At 33.1% G+C, this 13,417-nt stretch overlaps 1 protein-coding gene across 4 annotated transcripts in view; it reads right to left on the bottom strand.

Moving 5' to 3' along the window:
* Positions 1 to 13,417, bottom strand: part of LOC114333392 (formin-binding protein 1-like) — a 272,061-nt gene that overhangs the window by 104,822 nt on the left and 153,822 nt on the right. For all 4 annotated transcript variants that reach the window (XM_028283276.2, XM_028283268.2, XM_028283262.2 and 1 more), the window contains exon 3: positions 2,657 to 2,707. In XM_028283276.2, the coding sequence (XP_028139077.1) occupies positions 2,657 to 2,707 (51 nt within the window). The remainder of the gene's footprint in view (positions 1 to 2,656; positions 2,708 to 13,417) is intronic.

The raw sequence follows: 13,417 nt of genomic DNA, 5'->3' as shown, positions 1-13,417 counted from the left end.
TATGTGATTAACACATAGGATTTATCGTGATTTTAACCCACCACCCCCTTCCCCCTGCCCCCACCATCGAAAACTTCATTTTTCGTTTTTATTTTTTTTTTGGTGGGATGCAATCAATATTAAAATTTCAAAAAATTCACACGCATAGTTGAGGCTTTTATAAAACATGCCTATTTTTTATAGACCCATAGGTAGAGTGTACATAACCTCAAAAAATTAAAAGAAATTTTTTTTTTTCAAAAAAGCGTATAACTTTTTTTGAGGAATAGCTGCCGGTCTAATTTTTTCTTAATCTTGTGTGTTTTATCAAACACTATATTTTAAATTTTTTTCAGATTTTGCCGTAAGTCCCCCCACCTTCAAAAATCCGAAAAACTGTTTTTTGGGGGGTTTTGGGGGATTTTCCCTATTTTATAGACTTCATAATATATCAAATCAATTTTGTTTTTATAGGTTATATGTAACTTGAAGTAACTGAGTTCTTTAGAATATTTAAAAATCAGAAAAACACGTTCAAACCCCCCAAAACCCCCTTAAAAAACAGTTTTTTGGATTTTTGAAGGTGACCAACGTTACAGAAAAATCTGAAAAAAATTAGAATTAGAAATATAGTGTTTGATAAAATACACAAGACTAAGAAAAAATTAGATCTGCAGCTATCCCCAAAAAAAAGTTATATACTTTTTTTCAAAAAAAAAATTTAAAATTTTTTTGAGATTATGTACACTTAACCTACTGGTCTATAAAAAATAGACGTGTTTTATAAAATCCTTAACTATGCGTGTAAATTTTTTGAAATTTTAAAATTGATTGGATCCCACCAAAAAAAATAAAATCGAAAAATAAAGTTTTTGATGGTGGGGGCAGGGAGAAGGGGGTGGTGGGTTAAAATTACGATGAATCTTATGTCTTAATCACATAAAACTTAAAAAAATGAAAAAAATTAAATTCTGGTAATTAGGGAGGGTATTTTTAATTTATGTATCCCGTCCTTAAGTGGAAAGTTTGATGCGCCACTGTAGACGCATGTGTGCCACTGAAAAGTGACGGCACAGTGTTCAAACGTTTTCTTTTAGGTTCTACTATTTAAGTTATAGGGTCCCGCCGTGCCTAAAATGATTACGAATTTTCACCTATAGCGGCTCTTAGTCTAAAATGCATCTACAAAATACCCTGCGAATGCAATAATTTCTATGTAGAGAAACTGCAAGGCTACTAAACGTCAGGATAAACGACAAATATATCTCAAAAACAGGGATTTTGACAAATCACAGATATGCACACATGCCTGAGACAATGAACACTGAGTACAATGGAAAGATTCATCAATAATCATGAAGGAAACAGGTGTGAAAAAGAGGAAAAACAAAGAAGCATCCCACATTCATCCCATTAAATGAAGCTAGAAAGCCAGAGCAAACAAAACAAAGAGGAATGATGTCATATCTATAGTCATTCAGATATTTAATATTTCATTAAATTATTCCATTAGGGAATGTAATTCTAATTTGTTAATAACCCTGATTTACGTAACTTGGTTAATAAAACAAAAGATAAAAATTTATTTATGTAAGTATAAAAAGTGGACTTAGCAGGTTATGAAACTAACCAGTGGAGATAGCGTGGAATTCTCGGATTTTTGGGTATAACTACAGGTGAATATAACGACTTTTCCTTTTTCTTCTTTTATTAAGACATGCTTTTTCAACTTGTTTAGTTATTTCTTCCAATATTTTAATTAATAAAAGAAAATTACGGACAAAATTCACACAGTTTTGAACTATACCGCCATACTGAAATCTTCAGAATGAAAGGAGCTGGCGGGATTTGGAAAAAAATCTTAACGTTACTGTCAAATTTAGTCGGGATCTGGCGGTTTTAGGTACAAAACGAACATAATAGCTAATAGCATCTAAAAAACTGCTCAGACTATCTAAAAACAAAGATAGTTCAAAATGTGTAAAAAGTGGAGTTAGAGGATATTGGAATTATACGACTCATATATACTAATAATATAAAGATAAAAACCTATTGTTGCTATTTATTTATTGATTTTCATACCTTGTCCAACGAGAACACCAAAAACGTCAGTGCTTAAACTTTGATTTATGGATATTTCAGAGTGATTTGTTAAGTCGTAATTTACAAGTAAATGTAATTACTACAGAGCTATGAATATAAAATGATTATGATACGATCATAGTCTTGTAATCGCATTAAGCGAACTGTATGTAACCTTGAAGAAAAACAACCAAGTAATTTTTTATCTCCGTAAACAATGAACAAAAATGTCGATGCTTGCATGTACTTAGACACGAACTTGAGGTTTGCATTTATTGAAATATAATAGTAAACATAATATGGGTTTTACTCTGAGTTACTCCAGAGAACTGAGTTTTGAGTTTTTCTTGGCCAGTATTTAGTTATTCACAATTAGCTATTTTTACTGACACATTTTATTTTTTTTTTATACAAGCATTTTTTAGAGCTTCAGAGCAATATTAGCAATTAAGTGTTAAAATGCATTTTTTGTAAATGTTTACCTATTATTAAAAATGTAAGAAGTATACGATATAAAATTGAAAATATAATAATATCAAATCTTGCTGCCAAACATCAATTTATAAAAATAGAAAATATCTTAAAATGGACTTACTGGTAATCATCTTCGTCCTTTTTCTTAGGCTGATAACTTTTGACTAGTCTCCTGTAACAAAAAACATAGTTAAAAACAAAGAATAACGGCAAAACGGTTTAATATAGTTTGTCTAACAATATCTATAAATTTGTTTTCCCTTTTTGCCTCCCAAGCCTATCCCAGACATGTTCTATGAGATTAAGGTCCACTTGAAGAAGGCATTTGACAGAGTAAGACTTAAAGATGTAATACATCTCCTGTATAATAAAGAATTGGGCTACGAACTGCTGTTTCATCCACCGTATTCTCCAGATTTTGCCCTGGGTGACTTCTTTTTGTTTCCAAACTGAAAAAAGTTACTCGCTGGGCAGAACTTTAAGTCGAATGAGGAGTTCATTGTCGCCACGGAAGTCTACTTTGCAGAACTCGAGAAAACGTATTTTTCTTTTTCAGACGGGTTAAAGAAGTTGAGACATCGCTGTGTCAAGTGTGTCAAGCTAAAAAAGGAGACTATGTTGAGAAATAAATCACCCCTTTTCCCTAAATTGTTCGTTTTTCTGTTGTACAGGAGAAGTACTTGGGATCGGACCGCCCTAGTGATTTTTAAACTACATTTCCCATAAAGTACCGTTTTAATAAATTTAAATGCCCACTGCATTTTCTATGTAGTATTATCTGCATTTAGAGTGATTATTTCCATCCGGCATTCTAAAAATATCATACAATTTAATATTCAAAACACCACAGTTTGATTAACATCATACAAGATCGGTAAAACAGTTAATGAGGCTTGTCATGAGACACTAAACCATGTACCTAATTGATATTCTTGATTATAATATTTAGATAGCCTAAAAATAATTCTGCCACACAGATTGGTTTTATAACACTTCTTTTAGTAAGTTTATCTTTGACTGTACATATTTATTGTCTTTCCAATACTTTTCTACCAATTCGATGACTTATTTGTACGATTTCTAGCATAATCTCCTCATTTAATCCAAATATCTTTACTATTGATATTATTTATATATAAAACTACTTAGCCACACCATGAAAATATGGGAGAGAGTAATTGACAGACGGATACGTGAAGAAACCGAAATATCCGATAATCAATTTGGCTTTATGCAGGGCAGATCAACAAGAGATGCAATTTTCATTGTTAGGCAACTGATGGAAAAAATACGGGAATAAAGAGACCAACGCTCATATGGTATTCATTGATCTTGAGAAAGCATATGATAGAGTTCCTCGAGAGATTCTGTGGTGGGCACTCAATAAGAAAGGAGTCCCTGGCGAATATGTAAAGATTGTGAGAGATATGTATGAGGGAGTAACGACTAGTGTTAGGACAGGTGTGGGAGAGACTGATAAATTTCAGGTGAAAGTAGGATTGCACCTAGGCTCGGTGCTTAGTCCTTATTTATTCTCATTAGTTTTGGACCAGATAACAGCGAAACTACAGGGTAGTATTCCATGGTGCCTAATGTATGCTGATAATGTAGTGTTAATAGGAAATAGTGAAAAAGACTTAGAACAAAAACTGGAACAGTGGAGACAAGCTCTGGAGGAAAAAGGTTTAAAACTTAGCAGGACAAAAACAGAGTATTTGGAATGTTCATTTAAAGATGGAGTTACTACAAATAAATGGTATCTTTGGATGGTGAAATGATTGTGAAAAGCAATAGTTTTAAGTACCTAGGATCGGTATTACAGAGTAATGGAGAAATAGATGGAGATGCATGCAGTAGAATTAGGGCTGGATGAATGAAGTGGAAAGAAGCGAGTGGTGTGTTGTGTGACAGAAAAATTCCAATGAAGCTGAAGGGAAAATTCTATAAAACAGCCATAAGACCGGCCGGTAGCGGCCGGTCAGGGTCGGCAGTGCCTACCCACACATTTATATAGATAGATTTTTTTAATATTTGTATCTGTGAAGTAAAAGAAATCTGTCAGATAATACAGACTAAATTTTATTCATGGTTTTTAAAAGGATTTGATAAATCCGAGCGTTAAGTCATCCCTGCGCATAACAGACTTCTCAAAAAATGAATGATCCGAGCCATTCATCTGACTTTTCGGCTAGCCGTACCTAACTCATCCGTAGCACTCCGTACCTTGACGATTTACTACGCGTAAAACTCAACGAAATAACAAGTCGATGAGCAAGCGAACATACATTCTCTCCGTAGGCAGGTACGGCATATTTAAATCTGCCGGTCGGTTTCATTTGGCATCGCCAGATCGCATCGGCAGAAATTGTCAAAAATAATCACGCCGTTTTACGTCGTTTAATTGATATTGTAATTTTTTTAAGTTGTCAGGAATTATCATTTAGTGGACATGATGGATCGAAGCATTTGTTAAAAATCAAAGTAATTATAGAGAAAATAATGAAATTGTTTTAGAAATATTTACTTTCTGATTCGAAGTGTATTCGTAATACAGAATGAACTAATACATATACCTAATCAAATAGTTACATTTTGAATAACGTTATTGAATCTGAGATTTAGAAAACCATTTGCTTTTCGCTGGAAGTAGATGAAACTTCTGATTATCATGTCATTCACAATTATCAATTATTGCTGTTCGATACGCGTTACGTGGTAATATTTATGAGAGGTTTTTAGGTTTTAGAGACGTGAGTAAAAGCAATAAGGCAGAAAATATTTTTGGTGTTTTAAAGAACAGATTAAAATTTTTTGATATCAAAAATAAATTGGTAGGGCAAACTGGGGCAATTCTATGACGGCGTTGCTGTGATGTGTAGTGAATTGAATGGTCTCCAGTCAAAAGTTAAAACCACATATTGCATCACAAGCTTTATTTACTCACTATTATGCGCATATAATGAATTTAGTTTTGCATGATACGTGTAAAAAAATAAAGAATATCGTCTTTTCTTGCCAGTTTAGCTCACCTAAACGGATTACTGCTTTAGAACAAATTTGTTTCGAAAAAAAAAGCGAACAGTTTGTCAGACGCGATGAAATTTTAAATCTCGATTAGTTTTATCTAAGCAGATTATCTCTGGTAGTTTTAGTATCTGTAGCAGATTTTCGTGAACAGCTTTTGGAAGTTTTTGATTTTATTATCGAAGGCGACGATTTTGAAATTGGCGATAGCTCGATCCGTGAAGCAATCGGTTTGAGAACTTCATTATTGTTCAAAATCAGTCAACTGACATTATTTATTCAAAAAATAGAATACGAAAGCTGGTGCAAAATCTCAGAGATTTTCGTAATGATAGTAGTTTCCAATATATACGCAGTGACATTTTGGATTCGCTTGATATTTCCGAACCATCCCAAAAAAGACAACAACATGATACATCTCTCGAAAAACAAGTAGGTATATCTTGAAATTTTGGATACCTACTAATATATGCAAATAGATACTCGTTTTTCGAATTTTGAAGATTTGCAAATTTTTGACCTCTGACGATTCAAAATTTAAAAGCTACCTTCGCTAAAGAATTTTCAAGATATTTATTATAACAAGTTAGGTACCTACAAAAATTATGCCGATCCAAATATTTTCAGAAAGTGGGATAAGTTACAAAATATGTATGTATGTAATGTAATGTATAATTCATTATAACAAACTGTTCATCAATTTTCTTATCACCACTACCACCAATTTCTGCCTCAAATAAACGGGATTTATCTTGTCTCAAAAGAATTAACACGTATTGCCGAAACACCATGAAACAAGAGAGAATGTCAAGTACATCAAATAAAAAAACAACAAAATCTCCTATGATGATTTAAGCCTTTTAGTTTGATGGTATACCTATATAAGGAGACAAAAAAACCTTGGCGACCCTGTCTCCAAGGCCACGAGCCGCCACTGAGACCGGCTATGATGCACGGAACTGAATGTTGGGCAGTTAAAAAGAAAGAGGAACAACGAATGCATGTGGAGGAAATGAGAATGCTTAGATGGATGAGTGGAGTGACAAAGAAGGATAAAATTAGAAATGAGTATATTAGGGGAAGTCTAGGTGACCAATTGATGTCAAAATGAGAGAGCATAGGTTAAGATGGTTTGGTCATGTTCAACGTCGAGACGTTAATCACCCAATACGAAGAATAGCTGAAGTGCAGATTCCTGGAAGGAGTAGGAGAGGAAGACCAAAAAAGACCTGGGGGAGACGATAAGGCAGGACATGTTGGTAAAGGGAATTAACATTGATATGACCCAAGATAGAATTGTGTGGAGAAATGCAATTAGGGAAGCCGACCCCGCATAGGGATAAGGCAAAGAGAATGATGATGATGATGATCTTTACTATGGAGCAGAATCATGGACATTAAATCAAATTGCAATAAATCGACTTAACGCGTTTGATGTGTGGACATTTAGAAGAGTGTTAAAGATTTCATGGGTAGATAGAGTCACGAATAAAGAAGTGTTAAGAAGAATAGGCAGAGAGAGGGAAATTGAAAACACAATAAGAGAAAGGAAATTGCAATATCTCGGACATGTGATAGGAGACGAAAGATATAGCATCTTGAGACTCATAATTCAAGGAAAAATAGAGGGTAGGAGAAGCGTAGAAAGAAGACTCGTTTCCTGATTGAAGAACCCTGTATATTAAAAAAAAAACAGTAAAATAATAAAAAAAAACAAAATAAAAAAAAAGCTACACAATGTACCAATGTATCTATAAAAATAAAATTGTAGGATGTACTTATGTTATAAGAAATTTATGACTATGAATCTGCAATCAATCAGAAACAAGTCTGGCTAATTGGCTCTGCCAAAGCCATTTTTCAAAAAAAAAACCCGAGAGAATGGTTTAGTTGCAGATCAAGGCAACTGTTCAGAGCAGCTGTCTCGAAGGTAAAAATAGCCATGGTGATTGCCAGCTTCATCGCGGATATGGCACTTTTTTTTCTTCTTTTTTTGGAATTTGGGAACTGCGCCCATTTAACCAGCAACACTTCTTAAAATCAAATCCAATCGAACAATCAAGGGTAGAGAAGTAGATGGCATTTAAAGAAGAAGATCTTTGTGTGGACCATTTCTTTAGATTTGGAAACAGGTAGTAGTCCTTGGAAGAATAATTAACGGAGTTCTTAGAACGAATAGAATGAGTGAGTTTAGAAGCAGGGCTGTCTATAAATAAATCAAAAACAAAGATTATGATCATGGATAGAAGAAATAACAACCAGCCAGACATTGTCAGAATCAATGACATCGAAGTGGTAAATCAATTTGTTTATCTGGACACCCTCATAACCAATTGCGGAGGATGCATCAAAGAAATAAAAAGGAGGTCATCCATGGCCAAGGGAATATTGACAAAGCTCACCAAAGTATGGAAAAGCCACAACATCACCATGGATACAAAGATACAATTTTGAGAAAAACGGGTTTAAAGTATTGTCAACTTTTATTTTCAATTTCTTTTTTGTCTGTCAAATCGTAAAATGATGCAAATCGGAATATATGTTTGAATCGCGGAGTAACTTACAAAAGAAATCGAGAACAGCTGTTGACCGTTTCTCAATACGATCAAGCGCGCTGTCGCGAACTTTCTGCAAAGCGAGTCGGATTCGAAGGTAGGGATAGCAGGGAGGTAGGGAGATAGTGTTGAATATCCCTACCTTCGACTCGCTTGTTGAACAACCGTCAACAGCTGTTCTCTCTTTCTTTTTTAAATTACTCCTCGATTCAAAAAGATATTCCGGTTTGCATCATTTTACGATTTTACGAAGAAAAAATTGAAAATAAAATTTGACAATACTTTAAACGCTTTTTTTCAAAGCCTCTAGAACTTTAGACATTGTAACTCAAAAACTACTTGACCGACCCACCTGGAATTTTGCATATATATTTTTTTTAGACATTCCTTGAGGTAACGCCGTCGAGATATTTTTTGTTTTATGCTTATTTGTTGTTTAACAATAATAAATATATTGATTTTCACCGTTTTTTGCAAAAAAATTCGTTGTTTTGACTTCTGAGTGCTATCAAAAAGTCAAAAGTCGATAAAACTAAAAACACTCGACAGTGTTACATCGAAAAACTCATAAGCTAATAAAATCTTTTTGAATTTTTTGTTTACCATAATACAATGATGAGTTCTGATGTCCACCGCAAAATTCATTATATTTTTAGCCCAATAAATGACCGTTTTGGAGTGTAATTTCCAGGGGCAACTCCGAATTGCATGACAATTTGGATTTAGGTTCTACTTACCCTCCACTTCAAAGTTGAATTTGTGCCGTTGGTTGCTTCTACTTGGGGGGTGTCAGTCACCCCTTCTCGGGGTGTGAAAAACGCGTGTTTAAAATAAGGCCGGAAATAGATAAATTAACGGTACCCCGTCAAAATAGCCCCGTCAAAAAAGCTCCGACAAAATAGCCCCGACATAATATCCCGCACACAAAATAGCTCTGACAAAATAGCCTGCAGACAAAATAGCCGCGGAATAATAGCCCGCCGACAAAATAGCCCCGATAAAATAGCCCCGACAAAAAAGCTCCCTTCAGAATTCATCATGAAATAATTCTTTAAAAATATATTTTTTCGGAAATGGCAATTATCCTCTATTCAGATGTTTATCTTAACTACATTAAATAAAAATGGTCTTTTCAGAGAACTCGAGTCCTGTCTTCCCTGCCTCTTGGAAGTTTGAACATTTAAGTTAAGCGAAAATCAATGTTTATTTATGATATAAACTTTTTTTTCTGTTTTCGGTCAACAGTAAAAAGCATTTTAAATTAAATAAACTAAATACATTCTTCCTTTTTGTCAAATAATTTAAACTAAAAAAAAGTTTTTGGACATCTTGTATAAATAATTATTATGTAATTGTTTATAAGAGGCTGTTTTGGCCGGAGCTATTTTAGCCGGGGCTGTTTTGACCGGGGCTATTTTGTGCGCGATCTATTTTGTCGGGGCTATTTTGTTTGCGGGCTATTTTGTCGAGGCTATTTTGTGTTCGGGCTATTTTGACGGGGCTTTTTTGACGGGGCTGTTTTGACCGGGCTATTTTGACGGGTCACGTAAATTGACATATTTTAAGCACCTTTTGTTCTATAAAGTTTTTTACGTAAGTCAATACTTTTCGAGTTATTTGCGACTTAAAATGTTGATTTTTCGACAAAAAAAAACTACGTTTCCAGACCGTTTTTCCCAAATAACTCAAAAAGTAAATATTTTATCGAAAAAAATATTTTAAGCAAAAGTGTAGCTTATAAAAAACGAAAAAAATTGGTGTACCAGTAAAGTCTACAAATTGAGTAGAAGCAAAGTTGTAGCTCATGAAAAATACGTTCTTATTCGTTTAATTCCAAATCGAATAATTCAACGCGAAATCACCGAAAAAAGAAGCGTTTTTCGGGAAAAGCTTATTAACATTTTTAAAGTATCGAAAAAAGCTTATTATTTGTTTTTTACAAATGTTTACGTTTACAGCATCAAAAATAAACTGTTACACTGAAAAAAAGCTGGCCCCTTTTTTTTGGTAAAAAAAATCGTGAAAACCTCCCTCTATTTAGCACCCTAAATTAATCGTTTGGCTTTACCATCTATTTTAACTGTATGTGTATTGTTTATATGATCTGTAAGTTTGATTGGTTTGAAGTGCTTATTTTTAAAAACATTTGGTTCTATAGTAACAAAAAATTTCTAAATATTTTTAAAATGTTTCATTTTTTCAAAATAACTTAAAAAGTATTAGTGATAAGAAAAATCTTAAAGATTAAAAAAATGTAGGTTTTGCTATTATAAATATGCTAGTTTCATTTTGTTTCTCCGTAAGACAAAAATTGGTTAAGATATGGCTGTTCAAAATGTGGATACACCCGTGATTAGTGACACATTCAAGCTTTCTCAATTATAACCCTTTCAAAAATAAACACTTTAAACCGGTGAGACTGACAGATCATATAAAAAATAGATAGGTAAGTAAATTGTTTGTAAAGCGGTAGCGATTAATTTCATTTGGGGAGCTAAACACGGCGAGATTTTCATGATTTTTTCCAAAAAAAAAGAGGGCCAACTTTATTTTGAGCTTAACTCGCTTATTTTTAATGCTAAAACTTTTGTTAACAATTAAAACAAAGCTTTTTATAAACACTTTAAAAAAGTTTAAATGGGTTTTCCCCGAAAAGTGCTTAATTTTTCGGTGATTTCACCTTGAAATATTCGATTTGGAATTAGACGAATAAGAACGTATTTTTCATGAGCTACAACTTTGTTTTTATTTGATTGATAGACTTTACTGATACACCATTTTTTTGGGTTTTTTATGAGCTACACTTTTGCTAAGGATATTTTTTTCGATAAAATATTTAATTTTTGAGTTATTTGCGAAAAACCGTCTGAAAACGTAGTTTTTTTGTCGAAAAATCAACATTTTGAATGGCAAATAACTCGAAAAGTATTGACTTATGTAAAAAACTCTATAGAACAAAAGTTGCTTAAAAAATCAGTCAATTTATCCATTTCCGGTCTTATCTTGAACGTATGTTTTTTCACCCCCGAGAAGGGGTGACTGTCACCCCCCAAGTAAAAGCAACCAACGGCACAATTTAAACTTTGAAGTGGAGGGTAAGTAGAACCTAAATCCAAATTTTCATGCAATTCGGAGTTGCCCCTGAAAATTACACGGTATCGCCGGAATTTCCCGTTCATTTACTGGGCTATTTGAGGTGTCTTCAAAAATTTTCCACCGTTGTTGGCTTATTATTAAATATTTTTCCTTGAATTTTTTCTTGAATAATCTATGAATTGTACTGAATAAGCTTATTTAATTTAAAAATAAATGGTAAATTCTACCATACTTAAAAAAATGTGCTTGAAATATTGATTTCATTCCCTACGAACGGCGCCCCCTTAAGGATAGCTATGACACGATTTTGATAGGCAACCCATGCTAGAAATATTTATCTATGGATGAAATTTAATAAAATAAATGCTTCATCCGGAAAGCAGATGGGTACAGATCGACCTATATTCAGATCTTAGACTATTAAGACCTCCTCTACTAAAACAAACTAAAATTTGCATTTTACAAAAACATATTTTTCATTAGGTACTTCTTCAGATGGCCAAATACATCGACTGATTCCATAAATATATTTGTTTCTATTTATAGCATCTGATATAACGTATTTTGGCGCTAACACTTATATAAGTGGCATTGTTAAATTCTGAGCAGCAGAGTAAACACTGAAAAAGAAATCGCTTATGATCAATATTCCTATTGTGTACTGACGGATGGATTGTCAGTTACATACTTTACATGGTCGTAATGTAACGTTTGAAGAATTTAAAACAGTATTTATTTATTAGAAGTTCATAGAAAGTGAAACTGGTCGAAGTAATACACATTGAAGATAATATGTGATAGTTTTAACTGACTCGTTATTGTGTAATAAACGGGTCTTATATAATATTTTGGAGGAAAAAATGGTATACTAATCTTAATACTCGTGGTAACTACATGACCTGATTAAGAGATTTGAAGCCCTTTGAAGAAAACCTCTTTAGATTCGGTAAAATTTATCTTTATTGGATTAGAATTAACAAATTAGAAAAAAACTAAAATTTGACATCAAAAATTGGAACTAAAACTTAATAGAGCAAGTCATAGAAAACAACAGAGGCTTACAATGTCTATATATACTGTGTTTAGAAAATTATAAAAATTAAAGACACCCATAATAAGGAAGAGAAGGACAAATATAAAATAACAAAGAAAGTTGAAGACTTCTACGAAACCTTGTACAGCTCGCAAAGGCAGCCTAATGAACCAACAAAAGAGAACGTCAAAAGAAAAAGGAAAAACGTGGGATCAGAGGTACTACCAAATACATATAGAGATTCGAAATAGAAATAGATTTAGAAGAGTTAAAATAATGAAGCTTTAGGACACGACGACGGTATAATTACCGAGCTTTTGAAAACAAGCAATCCAAAAACTACTAACTGAGCTTGTTTGACCCACGAATAGTTTACAGTGAGTATACGTTGCTATAAAATATTACTTTAGCAAATTAAAATAATATGCGACGACACTTTTCGATAGAACTCTTTATTGATTGCTATACGTGTTTACAGATCTAATTTTCGTTCGCTACCGAATACTAATAAAATTACAAAACGGCTCTCGACCAGAAATTCCCTGGTGGTGGGGAAAACAAAAAATGTCTATATCTGTCCTACAAAATTTCACTTTGGAAAAAACGTAATGTTACCCAGAAATATGGGTAAGAATGAATGTATTTTAATCTTTTAAGAGATTTCTGGAAAATAATTTACCCAAACTTTAAGAATGGTCTGATATGAATTTACATCGTAAAATAAAATCGAAAAAACTAAAATTAACTAAACTATAAGGAGACGGAACAGAGCTATTTAATAGATGTCTTCATTATAGCAAAATTCCTAAAGGCTGAAACGAGTGTCTAGTAATACTCCTACACAAAAAAGGGGGACAAATGTGATCCAAAAATTACCTAATCTATATCGTTGCTCAATCATGTGTACAAACTGTTTATGGGAATTATTAACCGGTTAACTTACAAAATGGATAATTACGAATCAGTAGAATAGGTTGGCTTCCGCAAATGATATAAGTACATCAGACGAACTGATGACAATGAGAACATTGATAAAGAAGGCAAATGAATACCAGCTTTCCGCATTTCTTGCCTTCGTTTAATACGAAAAGGCATTTGGAAGTGTCTAGATATGGGCCATATAACAAGCTACTAATATATTATTGTAGCAGTTAAAAGCGAAACACATTCAGAA

Source organism: Diabrotica virgifera, chromosome 5 (genome assembly GCF_917563875.1).
Source record: "Diabrotica virgifera virgifera chromosome 5, PGI_DIABVI_V3a".
NCBI classification, from domain to species: Eukaryota; Metazoa; Arthropoda; class Insecta; order Coleoptera; family Chrysomelidae; genus Diabrotica; species Diabrotica virgifera.
The sequence above is the reverse complement of the archived record's forward strand: the minus strand, read 5'-3'. Positions and strand labels throughout refer to the sequence as shown.